Source organism: Limulus polyphemus, unplaced genomic scaffold (assembly GCF_000517525.1).
Source record: "Limulus polyphemus unplaced genomic scaffold, Limulus_polyphemus-2.1.2 Scaffold1330, whole genome shotgun sequence".
Lineage (NCBI taxonomy): Eukaryota > Metazoa > Arthropoda > Merostomata > Xiphosura > Limulidae > Limulus > Limulus polyphemus.
The window spans coordinates 265803-285867 of NW_013666940.1; the positions used below are offsets into that span (position 1 = coordinate 265803).

The following is a 20065-nucleotide window of genomic DNA, read 5'->3' on the forward strand; positions in this document are numbered from 1 at the left end:
GACACGTCTTCAGCAGCGTCATTTGTTCCGTTGTTCACTTCGTTCCAACTGAAATGTCCTTGACTGTGATAACGCCAAAGCCTATTGGCAAGTACCACCTACAGCTTACCTCGCCGACCACATTTTATTCGGAAAGTCACGTCTGAGAGACGATCCACTATGTCTTATGGGCCTAGATCACAAAGGAGTACCAGAAGCCATACAGAAGCTCTGTGGTGTGACAGGACATTATGCAAGGTTGTTGGGAACCGGTGTGAGTAACTATTGAGCTCATGGGCATAAAGGACAAACACAAAGTATAGTTGGCTGACATTGAAGACTCATGCATATTAGGGTTGGACTACTTACTACCGAGGAAGTGTGTAGTTAACTATGATAAAATGACGTTTGGGAAAAAAAAGGTAAAATTCCAGTAAGTGTTAAAAGGGAGGTTGGACTAACCAGGTGCCATCAAGCTGAAGTCAAAGTGACTGAAGGAGTTGATGATGGTGAAGTGGAACCAAGTAGAGATATTCAAGCAGAATTGGAGAAAGACCAAGATTTGAAGCCAATAATTGATTTTCTACAAGCAAGTGTTTTGCACCCTGCTTGGGAGAAGGTGTCTAGCTTAAGCCCTGTGACAAAGAACTATTGGGCACAATGGGACCAGTTGAAGCTTGAAGATGGTATTCTTCTCCGGAGATGGGAAAGTGATGTGGCAAACAGTTATACCAAGAAAGTTACGGGAAGTTGTGCTGCATCAATCCCATGATAGTTTAACAGGAGGACATCTTGGAGTTAGGAAGACATTGAGTCACCTACGGCAAGAGATTTTACTGGATAGGTATGAAACAAGATGTGGAAGAATGGTGCAGGACCTGCAGTATATGTTGTGCTAAAAGGGGACCCAAGCATAAGGGACATGCTCCAATGAAGTTATATCAAGTTGGCACACCAGTAGTAAGAATAGCCATTGACATTGCTGGTCCTTTGCCCCAAACTCGTGCTGGAATCAAGTACATTTGTGTGGTGATGGATTATTTCACCAAGTGGCCTGAGGCAATACCAAATCAGGAAGCTACAACTGTAGCTTCGGCTATTAGTGTTTTTTTCTTCAGGTTTGGTATGCCATACGAACTGCATTCTGATCAAGGCTGTAACTTTGAATCAGCTGTGTTCCATGAATGCTGCAAGTTGTTTGGCATCCGAAAAACCAGGACAATGCCACTTCACCCACAGTCTGATGGGATGGTAGAAAAGTACAATTGGACACTTGGACAGGAATTGGCAAAGTTTTATAATAGCCGCCAAGATGACTGGAATGTCTTGCTCCCTCCACTGTTGATGGCCTATAGAAAAGTAGAGCATGAAGCCACTGGATACACTCCAGCAAAGCTGATGTTTGGTCGGGTACTTCGGTTGCCAGTGGATCTGATAACATGATGTCCACCTTATGAAGAGTTGCCTGAAAATGTGTCAGAGTTCGTGAAAGTGTTATCTGAAAGGATGGATGATATTCATCATCAAGTGCATTCAAACTTGAAAACGTTTGCTGATTCCATGAAGCTATCTTATGATAAGAGATCTACTGAAGTCAGCTTTGAAGCAGGAGACAAGGTGTGGTTGTATAATCCCAGGAAGACCAAAGGGAAGTCTCCTAAGTTGTCTTCTCCATGGGAAGGCCCATGTGACATAGTGGATCGTCTCTCAGACGTGACTTTCCGAATAAAATGTGGTCGGCGAGGTAAGCTAAAGGTGGTGCATGCCAACAGGCTTTGGCATTATCACGGTCCAGAACATTTCAGTTGGAACAAAATGAACAACAGAACAAATGACGCTGCTGAAGACATGTCACCTGAAAAAGCCATTGTTGAAGAAGAAACTCTACCCGGTTTTGAGAAGGGACACAGTGAAGCCGTTAATGAAGTTACTACCACTGATGTAACTGTTACCGATAATGGGACATTTCCTGATGGAGCAGATGACCCCCACGTGAAGCAGATGCCAATGAGACGGAGACCAGTACGAAATAATATACGTCCTGTAAAATTAAGAGACGTAACAGTATATACTAAATAATTGTCAAGTGTGCTCCAGTTAGATATTTAAAATATAATCTGTGAAAGTTGGGAGTATTGAGGTAAGTTTCACGTTTCTTTTCGAAACTGAAAATTCAAATCGAATTCAAACAAATCAAAGATTTAATGTTTTGTAAGTAATATTTACTAACGTTAGGCTATCAAGTGAAGCGGTCCTTTACCTTACGCCTACAATATGCGGAAACGTTACTGTTACTCAATGATGATTAGGAAAGCACTGAATTTGATAACGATGACAAAAAAAGCTGTCGTTCGTAGATCACATGATAAAAACTAATTCAGGTGGCGAAAATAAAGTTAAACATTTTATTATGTATTAATCATCAATAATAACGTACAATGTTTCGACCTACTTAGACCATCATCAGGTGTAAAACAACAGTTCTTTAATTCAACTAAGTTTATTTTGCAAAATAACGTTTTGATCGCGAGAAATAATGAGATAACCATACACTATCATTATACGCTTAACAACAATATTGAAGTGAGTTAAAGCAAAAGATTATCTAATTTAGTAAAATTGTCATCCATCGAAGACAATGAAGATAACTGCACCAAAAGAATACCAATTTGGAGCACATATAAGTGACACAAGTTAAGGTATAGACACCGAAATATAACCAAAAGAAGACGGTGTGTTGTTTAGTGAAAGTTGATGTTGTTTAATACATAAAATTTCTTTTATCAAGAGTTCTGTTTGTGATTAAGCTGTTATTAAGATTGTAAAGTTTGAGAGAGAGAGAGAGATTGTATGTCTTGTAGTTTTACTATGTCGGCGTATTGTGAAGGGCCAAGAATTGTTTAGTGATGTACCACTTTCTCTCGATCGTTCTACGTGAGTATTAAGTTTTACTTTGAGATAACGTTTTTTCAATGTATGAAGCCTTACAGTTCACACAAGCGTATAAATATATGAGCTTTGAATAATGAGGGGTGGTTTTTCGTCCTTATTAGCGAAAAAGAGGTTTTTTTAACGGAAAGTGAGTTTGAAATTTATTTTCATATCAACTGGAGGGAAATTTCTTATATGTATAAATAACAAATGTGCTTCTGGTAATAAAGCTGTTTACCAAGATATTGTTACGACAACGCAGGTCACGTGACGCTTGTATCACGCCACTTCCTTCTTGAAATGTCGGGAGACTACTAGATTGGGGTAGTCTTGTATATATAAGACCGGCCAGGAAGCAACGCAAGGTAACGAGTAATTGAATGTTTGCGGACAGAATATTGTTGGGCACGTGAGACGTTCGTTGCAAGTTATAGCGTTTGTTATAGAGCGACTGTTGAAATTAAGTGTATCGTAAAGTTGTATTCGGAAAGAATAAACCAGTTTTATTTAAGAAAAAACTTCTATCGGTAAGAGTTTTAACGGAAAATTAACTAACGAACGGAGACGTAACAATATTAATATACAGAAGTAGACAGGGCATTTATAATTGACATACCGCTGTGCCAATGGGGGGGGGGGGCGGTATTTAGAAGCGGTTGGTATTTTCGTATTATTAACAAACTTACTACTTAGAATTTCTGATGTGACTTTCCAAAATTTGTTAAGGATAGCTATTGCATTTAAGGTTAACCTGAATAAAAGAGATTTCGGAATACAGTGAGAAAACTATAACATAGGTTGGGCTCTGTTAAGCAGGTTATGTTACTAAATTACGTTTGTAAGATAATGTGATAATATTAAATTGGGTGAAGACGCTATCGAATGTTTTTTTTATGATAATCGGAAGTACGTCTAAAAATGGTAGTGTTAGATTCTATTTCACATGTAAATTTAATACTAGGGTGTTGTTCATTAAGATATTAGAGGGAAAAAATACACGCTCTTGCTTGTGAATTTACACTAAAAATAAACCTAATCAGATACACAATGGGATACTTGTGCTCTGCCCACCGGTTTCTAGCGTTGTAAGTCCGCAGACATACCGCTGTGCCACTGGGGAGCTAGATGTTTATAGTTTCTACAATTACAATACATATTGACCATAGATTTTTCTGCACCGAAACAACTCTCAAAAAAACTATGTCAGTATAACTTTTCCTGAAAAAGTTTTAAATAAAATTTAAACGCGATACTGGGTCATACTTTAGTAACAAATGTGTTATGTAGTCTTACCATTAAATTCACTTAAATAGTTATGGTGCTGTTTTGCACTTTTTCCCCACATTTCTCGCAGAGTAATTATGTATGTAAACATCCCTAGAAAAGCTCTATCAGCATTAGTTTAAATACAAAGGCGTGTCAACTTCACCATTCACAAGTTTTTATGTTTGTTTAAATTCTAACGTATATGTTTTATTTGAAAAGGCTGCTTTTCTACTGTTTAACATTTTATACGCGCTTGGTGGGGATTGCGTCTTAGTCTAGGCATATATTTGCCCATTGCTATGCATTATATATAGAAAATTAAGTTACACAGAAACTATAAATGCTCACTATATTCTCAAACAAATCTCCTGTTGCAGCTTAACATTTTACATCTCGAACTAATGCGATCAAATAGTCAACAGCTACAGTAATGATCACGAACCATATCAGCTAGCCACTAGATATGTTTAACCCTTTGATAATTAATTGAACATAAAAAAATTCAGCAAAGATGATAAATAAAAAAGGTTATTTAAAACCAGCAAATAGGGATTGTAAAAAAAAAAAAAAAGGGTAATAAGGCTGGAAATACCGTAGACATTATTTACTCAAATTACAAATCCCTATTTTGACTCCACGAAATGTAATTCTAGGGGTTTGTGGTTTGAGTAAATTTGTCTACAGTACCTCCAGCCTTGTTACCTTAATTTTTTAACTATCTCTATTTGCAGGTTTTTAAATTCCCAATATTTTATTTATCTTGTAACAATAGTTTAACACGTGAGCTCAAGACGTCTTCTCCTCCAATTAACATGGTCGGGAGCAAGGAAACAAGTAATATGGTAAAGGTATATTCAATGAAGTTATAAAAATTCCCAGTGAATGATTCAAGCTAATGAATTTACTCTTAACAGTTTAAATACTTGTGTGGGGTCTACAGTTTTCTGTCAGTGGTGTTTCGCTTTATGATTGAAAGATTAAGTCACAATTTCGGATTTTAGCATGCCAAATACAAATGTGTTACATGTGACAACTTGAGAAATTCCCTTAGATGAATAATTAAAATAAGTAGTTACGAAGCTAGTAATACTTTTGTGTACCCAATCTGTTCTTTCTAAGACGTCTAGCTGGCACTAGTTCAAGATAGTAAATCATTATTTGATACCAAGAAGACAATCACCGTTGTTACCACTGTTACAACTTATGACGTATTCTACCAGCCCATGGGATTTTCACTATACATTTTCCTCCAGATCTATCTGTTCATTTAAGACATTTTCGACCACGCTTATTGTAGTATAAGGTCACTAAACGGCGAATACAAGTGTATTTATAGTCTAACTCATTATCACTATAGTATTGTTAACTTCAACAGTTTTATTTATACTCTACACATTCTTTATAAATAGCTTGGCTCCACACATATACATAACAATGATGATCTTAGTACCAGCACTTCTAAGTTGTCATCTTTATACCACAATCATTTGTAATTCAAACTTTACAACTTAACAATCATCCTTCCTGTTAGACGTTCTGGTCATAATGAATTAGTTAACACAAAATATACTATACTTGTACATTTTCTTATTCACGGTATTTTATCGACTTAAACTCTGCACGTAATTAATGCAGATTAATTTAAGCATACACAATGTTAAAATTAACTTTGACCATAGGGCTGACAGTTTTAGTTGAATGAATTCTTTTAGAGGATTTTTGTTCACACAAAAATTATAGATTAAAAAAAGAAAACGTTTCAAATTGAGATTGGAATATTAATAAATGAAGCCTGCCGAAATATTCCAACTCCATTTTACCAGGTTATTCTCTCACGGACTTAATATATGTTATCAAGAGTTAATTTGTCAAATACTTGATCAAACAAGTAATTTTCCTAAACGAGTCCCTGTTAAAAACCAATGTAAAATTTCATGTAATATTAAGTCAGGAAGCATCATATGTATCATATATAGAAGTTACTAACATTGGACAAGTTTAGATGGTAGTATATGTGTATTTGACACAAAGGGTTTACAGCATACATTATTCTGTATATAGATAAGTATTTTTCTTTTAAAGATCAGGCTTTGAGATTCATGTGATATACTGCATTATATTATGAAGAAAACTTCTCTCCTGACACATTTTTGGGTTTCCTAAATAAGTAATTCACATTGATGAAACACTTACAAATTATCAAAATCAAAATATCACAGATGGGAACCTTGTGAACAGTAAACAAAAAAAAAGAAACATGAAAGTAGATAATTCTACTTAAGTAACCAAAAAACAACAACAACATATTCTGATGTTGTAAGTAGTGTTTTGTTAACTAAGTTTTACAAGCTTTAATTTAGTGATGATTTTTATTTAACATAAAAAGTAAAGAATTCAGTTCATACTCAACATATCTTGATACTTTCTTTAGTAATACTTATGTAAATTCAAACTTAAAAGAGAACAAAAACCATACAACTATTTCTTTATCTGTTATGCATAATGGGAGAGAGAATACATGCAATGCAGTTATAACATTTGATTCGTTTGTAAAGACAACACTGGAAGGTACTAAAGAAACCCAAGAATACAATTACTAAGGTTCACAGTTTGGAATTAAGTTAAGTCTAATGCACAAGAATTATTGTTAGGTTTCTTTATGAATTAACCGTAACTGCATATGTATAAGAAAAAAAAAAACTATGCAAGTCAAAAACCAATGCTAGAGTAGAATGACATTCAAGAAATCAAATAACATAGAAAAAAAGGAATTTCTTTAGAATATGTACATACTAACAATTTACAAAATACTCCTTACAAGTTGCATCACAAACCAAAAACAATTTGCAGATACAGTCAATGAAATATTACCAACTTTTATTTATTCATTCAAATGTGAGCAAAGAGTCCTTGGAAAGATTCATGAACACAGATAATGTGGAGTACACCACCATTAAGTCACATTACTGACTATTTCCATTTTCAAAAACTCTCAATACGATTGATGTGCACCTGTCATATAACAATTCTTTCCTTGGTGTAAAAATATCCACTAACAGAAAGGAGAAACAGTTGGATCAAAGGTTTTGAATACTTCTTTTAATGATGCATGCTGCCCACTATCTTCAGGTGAAAGGTGATCTTCAGGGACAAAAATTACTGAGGAACAACCAGGACTTTCAGTTCTTGCCAGTGAAGTATCCTGTACTACTTGTGTCCTAGGATCAGAAAATGTTGAAATGGAAGGTTTAATGTTGGCCATTTCACTTGATGTTGTTAAAGTTTGAGCTGCTTGTCGCACATTAAGCCTACGATTATAACTGTTGTTTCCAGAACTGCCAGCACTTTGATCATTATATAGATTGAGTGGGGAAGAATACTCCATACTTATATTTCTGTTAAGTTGAGATGGTTTCTTTTTCTCACTTGTATTATCTGACCTCTTGGAATTTTCCTGATGCAGAGCTGAGGAATTACAATCTGTGGTCTCGTTAAGTTTAAGTCTTGGATCCGCTGCAAAATCTACTGTAGGTTTAGAAGGTAAATTTGAAACACTAAAGACACTCCCTCCACTTCCATTTGACACAGTATTACATGAAATTTGTGGCATAGCTACTTTCTGACCAAGTTGCTGAGGTACTGTACCTTGCTTTACTCCCAACTGCTTGAGAGGGAGCCCAGCTCGACCTGTTTGATGAAGTTTAGCAAGTCTTGGATCTGTTATTGAGCGAGGCAGGTGGCAAACAGAAGAGTTTGGTAAATTATCAACCAACCAACTCTGATTAAGAATGGAAGGTACATGTGGTGGTATTAATCCGTTAGTGGTGTTCTGATGTAGTCGTGGATCACTGGATACTGCTGCTACACCTTTTGTTAGTCGTGGATCTACAGGCTTTGTTGTTATAGGTTTATTTTCAGTTGGTTCTGAGAGTTCCACTTCAGCTGAAAGAGTAGGGTTTACAAGATTAGGGAGTGGTGGCAAGCTAGACTGAACTTCAGTTTGTGTCCTCAATTCTCTAGACATAAAGTTATTGAAACTTTCAGGAAATTTTCCTAACAAAGATGTTTGAGTTGGCAAAGATGCCTGAAGATGAGACGGAGGAGGAACTTCTGTCAAGTGCTTCCTAACACGTGGGTCATTGAAAAGTTTTGGATCACCATTTCCTGCAATAACATATGTAACATAATTTGGATGAGACTTTGAAACAGGGTGAAGTTTGTAATGAGCATTCTTTGCTACATTTTTGTTCTTTTCACTTGTGCTACTTCTGTATGTGCTATTAATTATGCTGTGGGTTGAAACAAGAGGCTCACTTGAGCTGAAGGATGCATTACTCACTGGCTGAGTTACTGTTACACCTTCTCCTAAACGAGGATCTCGAGTTGAAACACCAATACTAAATCTTGGATCACGAAACTGCATCCGAGGATCCTTATGTGGCTGCCCAACTCGTGGATCTCGAGAAGGAACTGCTTCTTGCACTTCTTGAATTCTTTGATCTTTGCTCAGAGGTCCAACTGTACTTTTCTCACTGTTTTCCACAACTGTCTGAACAGGGTTGGGTAATGCACTTGATGATGTAGCACCTGGAACAGGAGCTGTACCTGCAAGTATATTTTGCCAAAATTCTGGCTGTTGGTTGAAAGCTTGGACTACTGCTGGTGAAGAACTAAGATTTGCCTGCTGCCTTATTGCACTTAACATTTTAGCTATATTGATAGTAGGTTGATTTGTTGCTGGACTTTCTTTTACCTGAAGTTGAGGTTTTGGAGGAGGCTGTAAAACAAACAAATGTAATCAAATATTATACCCCTCCACAAAATTTGCTTACATTTCTTGTTTTGAGGGTGAAATCTGATAAACAAGTACAAATGTAATTAGTTCTTTGTTTTCTATACTAGGTAATAAGCTTAACTTTCACATAATTTAGTAACGGTTAAAACAACAACAAAAAATAACAAATCAAACATGTTTAACAAAATTCAAATTTTGTCCTTAATAATATAATGCTGATAGAGTTACAGCTAATAAAAATTGATTGTGTTATTTACTTTTTTTTCTTTTAAGAACTGTTGACAACTGGGGAATAGAAGCAGATTCTTATAATTATGTCTCAACTTGTTACATGAATTTGAAAACAAGTTAAATTTAACGGACTAAAAACTTTTTTAAAAAGTAATTTTTTATGTGGACTGTTGTCTAATGAATATTTATATATACATATATATGATAAATTTGTATGGGACAAAAAAAAGTGTTCTATATTTTCTTAAGTATTCACCAGAAGCTACCATTTAAACAAAAATGTTTGGTTTTAAGTTCCTAATATTTTTTACAATGCTGAAATGGTGTATTTAAGTTACTATACTAACAACAAGTTAATTGCAGATGTTTCATTTTTTTTCACTTTCTCTTAAGTTGTTCATTACAGCCCAAAGTCAGAAGTGTGTAAAAATAGTATTTCAGATCTATCTTTTGTCTCCCACAAGTCACTACTCAATAAGTTTTTCATTCAATATCAAAACTCTTCAGGTGGGCTGGATGACAAAAGATTCTATGAAATGTTATTTATTTATTCAGTATAATATTTTAAAAGTTACTGTATTACAACTATTTCACGAAAAGATTTTAGGTCAGTTGTACAGGACATTGCTGCAAGGTGAAGTACATTCATCTGGTAACTTATGTGTAATGAAACTTTGTTCATTTCATTATCAAAGTGAAAAGATGCAGAGCATCAGCCTGTACAATTCTATATTACACATTATCATGTTATATGTAAATGTCACAAAACATTTAAGTTACAACTTCAACTACAAGTCTTAAAATCACTGGAGAACAACATAAACTTTATTACTAATTGGCTCAGAACATTAAGGGAAGAATTGTCTAACTAGAAACATTTTCCGTAATCACAAAAAAAATAAAACTAATACATGCCATTTGTTGTAGTTTCTTCAACACCGCAGTTAAAGGTTGATCCTCTGTATCATCTTCGTCACTGCTATCCCACTCAGCACTTTTTCCTTCTGCCTTTTCTTGTTCTTCTTCTTCATCTAACTTCTCCTCCCCAGGCTTTGAATCCTGCTCTTCAGAGGCTTCTGCACCATTTTCCCCTACTTCTTTTTGTTGTTGCTGAATACGCAGAAAAAGTTGTTTTTGACGCCGAGGCAAATGGGTAGGAATACAGATTAAATTGTTGGCTCCTTGTGAATTATTGGTGTCTGAAGGAGGAGAAGCAGAGAGTGGACCCATAGATGTTTCTTCTTCTTCTTCTGTATTATATGCAGGGCTTCCTTCCTTGATTTGTTCTTTAACTCCATCTTGCTCCTTATGTTTTGATGTTTCATTATTGTATTTTGATAAACTTCTTTCAGAATCACGAGGCTCATGATTACAGCTCAACTGAGAATCTAAAACAAAAATACAATGTCTTCTTACCAAAATATCCCAAACTTACTTCTACAAATCATCTCACTGCAAATTATTCTTCAAAATATATATTTCCAAATACCATGTCTGATTTTATAATTTTTCTTAGTGCTATTATAGTAATCTAATCAATATAATAAATGATAACAACACAGAGTTAAAACCTAGAGTATAAGTTGGTTTTTACAAAACAACTTTGGTCATAAGAAATTTAAGACTAAAAGGATTAAAAAATTTATCTTTTGTTTCAATTTTCCTGATTTCATAATCACCTTCTTTCTCTTTTTCTGACAGATCATGAACAGAATAGTTCTGGTCTTGATTGAACCAGCCTGTGGAAGAGATTTTAGATTGATAACCAGATGAAGTACAATGGTCAAACTTAGCAGCTTCTTCTGGTTCCTGGCTTGGTGACATACTGGAAGGGAGTTTTAGAAGCCCAGAAGATTTTCCAAGTGGTGGAATTGTACCAGATGTGGCTTGCATAACACGGCTAGATTTTTTTGGAGACTGTAATGTATCTGTGTAGAAATTGAGCCTGAAAATGTATAATAATATAATTAAAGGATTCCCAATGGGTCATTGCAAAGACTAGATTTTTTTTAAGATTCCTCTTTCCAAAAATATAGACTTGTGATTTCACAATATATATAATCTATATTTGAATGAAAATAAATGTTAGTTTCTCTACCAATTTGTAAAATTCCCACGAAGAAATACATTACTCCGTGTTATGACAGAGACTTTATCATGAAAGTTCTGATAAATAATGCTGCAAAATCATCATATTTCTACACGTATTCTAAGATAATTATGTTGATATCATGACTACACTATCAAAAATATTGTGTCAATGTTTTTGGCTAACAATAGAAGTTTACCTTCAATTTTGTGTTTTTAAAGGGCTTTTTTTGAGCTATTTTGAGTAAAAATAAAGGATAAGTTAAAAAAAATTTGTTTTTTTTATGATTATCCATAAGCTTTTCTTGGGATTATTATTATAGCATCTATACAATCTCTGTGACATACACACATAGTCCCAGTTTTAAAAGATATATTCATGACATACAGGTAAGAGCCAAATCAAAACACACATGACACCTCATTGGATACAATGCAATTTATGCTTTAGTACCAAATAAAAAACATGAATGAATTTATGTACAAATCTTAATGGGAAGCTTTTATTTGCTGAATTTTGGTAAATGCCCAATGCCCTGTTTCCGTATTTCATTTAAATGCTCTGAAGGAAAGGAAGCTATGCTTATTTAAGGCAATTTCCCTCACTTGTATCTCAAAATATTTTCAGTACTGCCATAAATAATGAAATACAGGTTTCAATAAAGTTTTGTATTACCTCTCACGAGAATTCTGAGGAGGGCTCAGAATACCACCATTAGAAAACTGTTGTCGTTGCTGCTGAAGCATCTGGTTCTTCAGCCTATGCTGAAGCTGTTGCTGCTGGACCTCTTGTCTCCAACTTTCTGCCTGTTCTTTAATATGGCGAGGAGGGGATCCTAGCAGACTTGGACGTTTTTTTAAGGGAGAGTGACCTCTTTCAGAACCTTTCACTCTCATGACATCTCCACCTACATCACCTCTGTCATCTTCATCCACTCTTGTACCCTCCAAATACTAGATAAAGAAAAAATAAATCACACAAGATGCATTTCAAATACTTTTTATAGATAATTACACTAGCTTGTTTTGGAGCTGGTCAATTTGAAAATGTGTTCCTGTGTATTGCAATATAATGTTCAACAGAACTGTAGAAAAATCATTTATTTGCTTTAAACTTTGGACTAACAAATCTCCATACTTATGTGAATGTTTTAATATATGAATATATTGTAAAAAGTTACTAGCTTCTGAGTTATTGATGAGCCAAAAAGAAAATAATGCTAAAGGACAACTATATTTAATGTATGTCTCAAAGGTAGGGCAGTTTAAGGAGATACTACTCTTGTTATGCTCAGCACAGTAATGCTAAAAATCAGGTTCTTTATTATAGAGTAATAAGACAATGGTAAAATAAAAATGTAAGATTGTGTCCACAATTTCATAAATGGGCAGTAAATAACCATACAAATATTGTTAAGGCAAAATGGAGTATATGTGAAACAACAACAGCAATATGAATCGATGGATGACCAATCAAGTAATGGAAACTCTAAGTGATAAACTTTATATAAAGTAAAAATGACTCACTTTATCTAGGATTCTTTTGGTCTCATCGGTTAATGGATCATGTGAAAAAATACAGTTGTTTTCTGCATAGCACTTAGCACCTGTGTGAAAAAACTTGCATGGAAATTCCTGTAATATGTTATTAAGGAAAAAAAGTAAGATATAACAAGTTACTAAAAATATATAATATGTACAAGTTTTAATTATAACTTTGTTAGCACCAAAAGCATGTCACAGCTTTTGTACCAATTAATATAATTTAATCAAAATGTGTCTGCAAAACTGTTGCACATTATATTGTCAATGGAGGAATATGATGATTTTATAGAAAGTTTAAGCTTTGAGTATAGTAAATTGAACTGTGTCTAACTAATAACCCTACCATGCAAGTTGTAAATCACTTGTTACACATGTAGCCCAAGTATTGAATTATAACATAACATAACGTTTTGGGATAACATGGGGCCTATTGGTCCATCTCAGATGTTTCATCCTTTAAACTAAATTAAAATAATAAAATAAAAAGTCAAAGCCAGTCCTTTTCTGAAATTAAAATCACCCATAATTATGACTTCATTAACAGCTGAAATCTTAATCTCATAGTAAAGTTTCTCACTAATTCCATCAGTATCATTTGGTGGTCTGTAAGAAATTCCCACAAAGCCTTTTCCCTTTATATCCTCTAATAGAAACCCAAATAGATTCAATCTCTTTGATATCCTCAACTTCAACAGGATGTAACTTGCATTTTACATATAAAGCCACCCCCCTATAATAAGGTAACCTGTATTTAAAAAAAAAAAGTTCTGTCATCAAAATCATCTACGTTTAACCATGTTTCAGTTATTCCCATTATATCAAAATCCCCCATTCCTACAAATTAATCTATTTTATTTCTTATACTTCTACCATTAACAATAGTAACAATTAAGCCTATCCTTATAACTACTTCTATACTCTTTTTGTATGCTAAACTTTTCTCTGCCTCTTATTCTTTATACATTCAGTTTTTCCTGGCCCTCACCACTGTCTAACCCTAGTTTAAAACTTTCCTTACAGCTGAGTTAATAGCCTCAGCAAATAAACCAGCCCCTACTCTATTTAAATGTAAACCATCCATTGCAAAAAGCTCCCTTATTCCACTGAACCGATCCCACAACTCCAACCAGCCAATCTGCTCATCCTTACATACTAACATAAGCCTAGCATTTAGCCCTAGTGACCTACTTATAACTTCATCCCCACAATTAATTATTCTGGGCAGTATCCCTGATAAAATTAAGTTATGGACATTTTCTTTAGATGCCTTTATCAACCCCTTGTACTTATTAATTAGCTATTCTGACCTACCTTTCCATACATTATTAGCCCCTACATGCACTACAATAACTGCATTTCTGCTAACACCCCCTTATTATATCTCTTGCTCTATCAGTTATATCCTCCACCTGTGCCCCTGGGTAGCATAATCTGATTATTTTCTTCCTATTTACCCCACAGACTATCCTATCCACATGCCTTATCAAGGAATCACCTACAACTATAACCTCCTTATCATCCACATCCTCCTCTGACCCTTTTGTTTTCCTTCCCTCCAATAGTTCCTCATCTGCAGAAGCTAAGGGCTGAAATTTGTTGCTCAACAGAATAGGCTCATTATAACTAAATTCACTACTTTTAGTCCTAACAGTACTCTTTCTAACTTCCTGAAAGTCAGTGTTAGCTGATGTATCCCTTGCATGTAACAGCTTAAGCTCCTCCTGAAATTCTGCTACCATTTCCCACAATCTAAACTTCTCTTTATTTATTGCATCTACTTTAGTCATAATTGCCTCTAACTTCTCCTCCAACCTACAAAATCTACATAAAAATTGCACACCTTCATTACTAGCTTCCTTAAAAGTACAACTGTCCCGATTTTCTAAATAAAACCCATTCATTGCACCCATTACATTTAACAAACTGTGAATGCTTAACTCCTACACTAGACTTCACCATTGTATTTATACTTATAGCCTGAAAATAAATACTCAATACCAAATACCAGTAGCCTATTGTTAAAACTGTTACTGTTAAGCCTAACATTTAAGAACCAATTATAATTCTTTTATCACTACTTTTTCTTCACAATAAAGTAATAAAGTTTATCTTTAATTATATAGAACTTAATATTTTATTAGAACGATATATGTAACATTAATAAAACATATTTACTTTAGCCTGATTTATATTACAACCTACCTATATCTATAAGCTGAATTTAAACTGATGGATCTAAGTTCAAATAAACACATTAATTCTAGAATAGCAAGAGACAATAAAATAATTTTTAGATTGCATTTATTTAATGTATTTATCCTGTTTTACAACTTACCAGTAAGTGCAAATATACTTAAGCCTAAAGTACCATTAAACATACTAAGCTTATTTTAAGTTAACACGTTGTAATAATAATTCACACCCCCTAAAACTAACTGAAAACTTTGACTGTCTTACTTTTATTTATTAATCTTATTGTATCTAGTTATTATTGTGTTATTTAACCCAAATTATAACAATAATATTAAATAACTTTCAGAAATCTACAAGCTTAACTTTTCAACGTCACTTTGTGAAGAAATTATTATTTTTCATTATCTTGCCTAATCTAATTAACAAGTTTCTAATGTTTAATTTTAATTACTTTTATAATAATAATAAATAAAAAATATACATGAAAAATGAGAAATATGGTATATACTTGTGTCCTCTTATTTTGCTGTCAACTGTCAATGAAAGTTAGGCCTTTTTTTTTTTTAATACTAATAGCATTAGTATACTAAATTTTATTTAATTACTTAATGTGCCTAAGAAAACAGAACAGTAACATGCACAAAGAAAACAATGTCCTATAATTATCATAATTTATCTGGCTTTCTAACTATGCAATAACAGCTTTTAAAAATTTCAAACTGAAGGAAAGGAAGACAGTACTCTGTACAGAAAACAACATATGTCATCTGAAATATTAAAATTTTTGGCTTTCTATTGGTTACAAAGAATACAGTACAGAATGTCACAGAAAACTATTGGCAATTTGTGAAAGAGAGGATATATCAAGTAGACATGACAAGTGGGTGTGATTTTCTAGTTCATGGGTCCATAAACAAATGTTTGTTTTTATTTCAGCACAAAGCTACACAATGGGCTATTTGTGCTCTGCCCACCACGGGTATCCAAACCCTGATTTTAGCGTTGTAATTCCGCAGACATACCACTGTGCCACTGGGGAGCCCCATAAACAAATGATTGAAGACTAAAAATTGTGCTTAACCTGAGCAATATCTATACTATAATAAGTAATTTACATTAAATTCCATACTTCTCAAATGGTTGGTAAATAAATTAGAGAGACCTAGAGAACAAATGTTACAATTCTCATATTAGGGGAGATTTTGGATTTGATTTTTTAAATATTTCTCTATAAAACTAAGAACTTATATAACATTAAAATTTGATCTATTAACTATGTTTTGATGTCAAATTTATTCATATACAATAATAATAAAGTACATTTAATTAAATTTTGTATGTAACTCTCTTAAAGGTCATAACATGCACACTTTTTGAAGTGTGTTAATTTGAGACTATAATTATGCAGTTATAGATATTGAAAGATCACAGTTGCAATAACCACTGTATGTTTCTCATTCTTTTATCTGAAGAGTTAACAGGTTGTGGCAAGAAAATAAACATATAAAGTTGGCAATTAATATTTTTAAGTTTTCAATTCCTAATAAATTTATGTACAACCTTATTCTTAACAACTTGAAAAACTTACAAAACAATACAATAACAGTTTGTTACTGATAACATGTTTGAATTCTGATGTAGCTGAAGTTTTGCACAAACATTAACTGGCTGATATAAATTAATTATTGAAGTTTATAACTAATTTTAATTATTAAAGAGCTAATGATTTACTAAATGAAAAGTAAAGGGTTTACAATAAAAGTAAAACTCTGGAACTGTTTTAAATTATATCAATGTTTCATAATATCTTAAATTAATTTAAGCACAAATAATCTAAAATAGGTAACTCCCATTGAAACAGCTGATGTATCTACATACAGAACTATCTTGAAATACTAGCATATTTATCATTGCAAACTACAAATATGCCATTTTCTATCTTAAAGGATATTGTGCATGTACAGACATTTTTCTCCTTTGGCACAAAACCCATGTATATAAAACTTGCACAATTCCTTCTTCTTAGGTGGAGTAAGGTCATGAAGGTATGGACAATCAGCCCCCTAGGGAAAAACAAAGTGAATTTCACTTAGTGAACAGCTTACAGATTGATACTTATGTTCTTGTTTATAAATCTACAAATTTCTTTAAGAAAGACCAATCACATACACCATCTGAAATCTGATGGAAACATCGGGATAAGCAATTTTCACATGTACATAATTCTTTGTTGACCTTCAAATAAACTTGCAATTTTCTGTCAAAAACTATGGTGTTAATCTAAATTTATCTTGAAAAGCAGTTCATAATATTTATTACCATTTTCAGATATGATTGTATGCAGGGAATTAGCATAATTTCATGAAATAATTTTTTTATTTTTACCTTATGACATTTTCCCTCCATATAAAATTTGCAAAGTTGCTTCCAATTCTCTCTTTTAACTTTAACTTTCTTTCCTTTTTTTGACTTTTTATTATCTGGACCACCTCGAAAACCATTTGCCTTTCTCTTTCTTCTTCCTCTTTCAGACATAAGGTGCCTCTTTACACTTTTGCATTGACTATGACTGGGATTATGATGAGACTTGGAAATTCTTTCATTAGGATTGTCCGATTCTTCATTACATGAGTAATCTGTGAAAGGGCTTGGAGATTGATAGGGTGACCTGTGATTAAAAAGTAATAAATTACATACTAATACAGATATTAAAAAGTAATATTATTTTCACAATTCATACTACACTTCCTGAAAACACACTAACCAATAATGTTAGACTGATGGAATTTTTGATCAATTATAATGCAAAAACAAACTGTTAAAGTATTACAACAAGGCCAAGAGCATCAAAAACTATTCAAATGTTTCTACACCATTTTGTGAGCAAAATAACTTTATCCAGGTGAAATTACTTTATTTCTGCATCATAAATGAAACTTCCATGTATGGGTATAAAAAAAAATAACCTGATTTATCTGTGGAAGTAAAAACCCAATGAATGAAAAAGTTTTCTGGTACTGGGTTTTATTACTTAAAGTAGTCCACTGAAGAAAGTTGTATGACACCTCAAACAGAAAGTCATAAAAGGAGAACAAAAAACAGAACTGAAAAGTGTTATTGGGTCAATAAACTACTTGCTGATTAATTCTACAATATTTACACACCATAACATCATAAATAAGATTGCTCAGCTGACAGCTCATGTTCTGCATCTGACCACCTTTCTGGTGGCAATATTAACAGGCACAATTTCAAGTAGTGAGTAAACAAAAGATTTCATGGGCTTATTAACAAATTGCAGAAACATATCATATTGGAACAACATGGGACCTACTGGTCCATCTTGGCTGTTCCATCCTCTAAACTAAATTAAAATAATTAAAAAAATTCTTTAAAGCCAGCCCTTATCATTCCTATACTTATGAAGCTTTCTCTTAAACTCATTTAAATTTACTGCTTCAACAATATTCAAAGGCAACCCATTCCAAAGGCCAACCACCCTGTTAGAAAAATAAAAATGTTTTATCTGAAGATGACTCCTACCCTGACAAACTTTATATATATTTGTGTCCCCTAGTTCTACTATTCTTGCTGTTAAGTATGAAAAATAATGATGCATCAACACTATCAATTACCTTTATAATCTTAAACACCTCAATTAGACCCCCCCGCCCAACTTTTCTTTTTTCAAGAGAAAACAATTTCAAAGATTTCTACCTCTTCTCGTATGACAACCCCTACATCCCAGGCACCATTCTAGTAACCCTTCTCTGAACCCTTTACAACAATTCAATGTCTTTCCTAAGGTAAGGAACCCAATATTCCAAATGTGGCCCAACCAATTAAATTATAACCTCTTTAGACTTGTATTCAATATTTCTGTAGATACAACCTTAAATCCTATTTGCCCTACCACTAGCAACAGTACACTGCTTGGATGGCTTTAGAGACTGATCAACTATTACACCAAGATCCCTTTCCTTCACAGCACTGTTACGGTTATTCCCATCCAAATTATACATATAATTCAAATTATGATAACGCATATGCATTATCTTGCATTTATTATAATTAAAACCCATCTGCCCAACTCACTAAATGATCTAAATCCTCTTGTAAATCAGCAGCATCCTCTTTACAGCTAGCAACACCCAAGACCTTAATATCATCTGCAAATTTAAGTAATTGACCATTCCTTCAGCTATACCATCAATGTAAATCAAAAAGAGCAAAGGTCCTAAGACTGATCCCTGAGGTACCTCACTTGTGACATTAACTCTTTCCGTACGGGCTAGGTCCCTGGGACCGACCCCTTAACCATTTTGTGCTTGTTATAGTTTTCATGCTATAGCTTTTAAATTAGTAAGCAAATATTAACTAAATGTGGCAGATTATCAGTAAACATTACAATGCTTTCATACACAAAATACCAAATTTTTTTATTAAGTCTTAGGGTTTATAAAGCAATGTTTTTCTCATGTCTGTTTTTTTTTCACATGTTGTCTATCTATCAAGCAAAGTAATATTCATTTTAAGATTAGAAATAGTTTTATGCATTGGAAAATTTTGACTTTCACATGCGAAATCTTTATAATCAAATGTTTCTTAAGAAAAAACTTTATATTTTATCCGTTATTTTCAGTAATGAATCTCTAAGGGTTTGGTAGATTTGACCTATCTTGCAACCACCATAAAAAATTAGGAAATAAATATAAATTATACCTCTTTCATTCTAGAATGAACATAAGTTATGACACGAAATCATAAATGTTTAGACTAAATAGCTTAAACCTCATCATTATACATTCATATATATTTATTATTTTTAGTAAATTGACCTTTCAGCCATGCCTGGCTAACAATACAGAAGTTACAATTATGCTGCTCACGTGCACTCATGTTACCATATCAAATAACATAAAACTGACCTTTGGTCTGTGCAAAGTAACTTGTCTTGGCTGCATTTCAATAGACTAGTATTTTGCAAAATACAGTCACATTTCAATTATTATACAATATGTATATATATATATATAT

General features: G+C 33.3%; 1 protein-coding gene and 1 long non-coding RNA gene across 2 annotated transcripts in view; one reads left to right on the forward strand and one right to left on the reverse strand.

Annotated features, from left to right (window-relative positions):
* Nucleotides 1–618, forward strand: part of LOC111086693 — a 4871-nt gene extending 4253 nt beyond the window's left edge. The window contains exon 3 of the long non-coding RNA XR_002611422.1: nucleotides 480–618. This is a non-coding gene — a long non-coding RNA (uncharacterized LOC111086693). The remainder of the gene's footprint in view (nucleotides 1–479) is intronic.
* A 4915-nt stretch (nucleotides 619–5533) lies between these two features.
* Nucleotides 5534–20065, reverse strand: part of LOC106463126 (zinc finger CCCH domain-containing protein 4-like) — an 18741-nt gene continuing 4209 nt past the window's right edge. Inside the window, exons 3-9 of the mRNA XM_013923102.2 lie at nucleotides 17414–17696; nucleotides 16980–17091; nucleotides 12818–12927; nucleotides 11967–12244; nucleotides 10882–11147; nucleotides 10118–10590; nucleotides 5534–8953 (exon numbers count right to left, since the gene is read on the reverse strand). Coding sequence (XP_013778556.1) covers nucleotides 7229–8953; nucleotides 10118–10590; nucleotides 10882–11147; nucleotides 11967–12244; nucleotides 12818–12927; nucleotides 16980–17091; nucleotides 17414–17696 — 3247 coding nt within the window. The 3' untranslated portion in view covers nucleotides 5534–7228. The remainder of the gene's footprint in view (nucleotides 8954–10117; nucleotides 10591–10881; nucleotides 11148–11966; nucleotides 12245–12817; nucleotides 12928–16979; nucleotides 17092–17413; nucleotides 17697–20065) is intronic.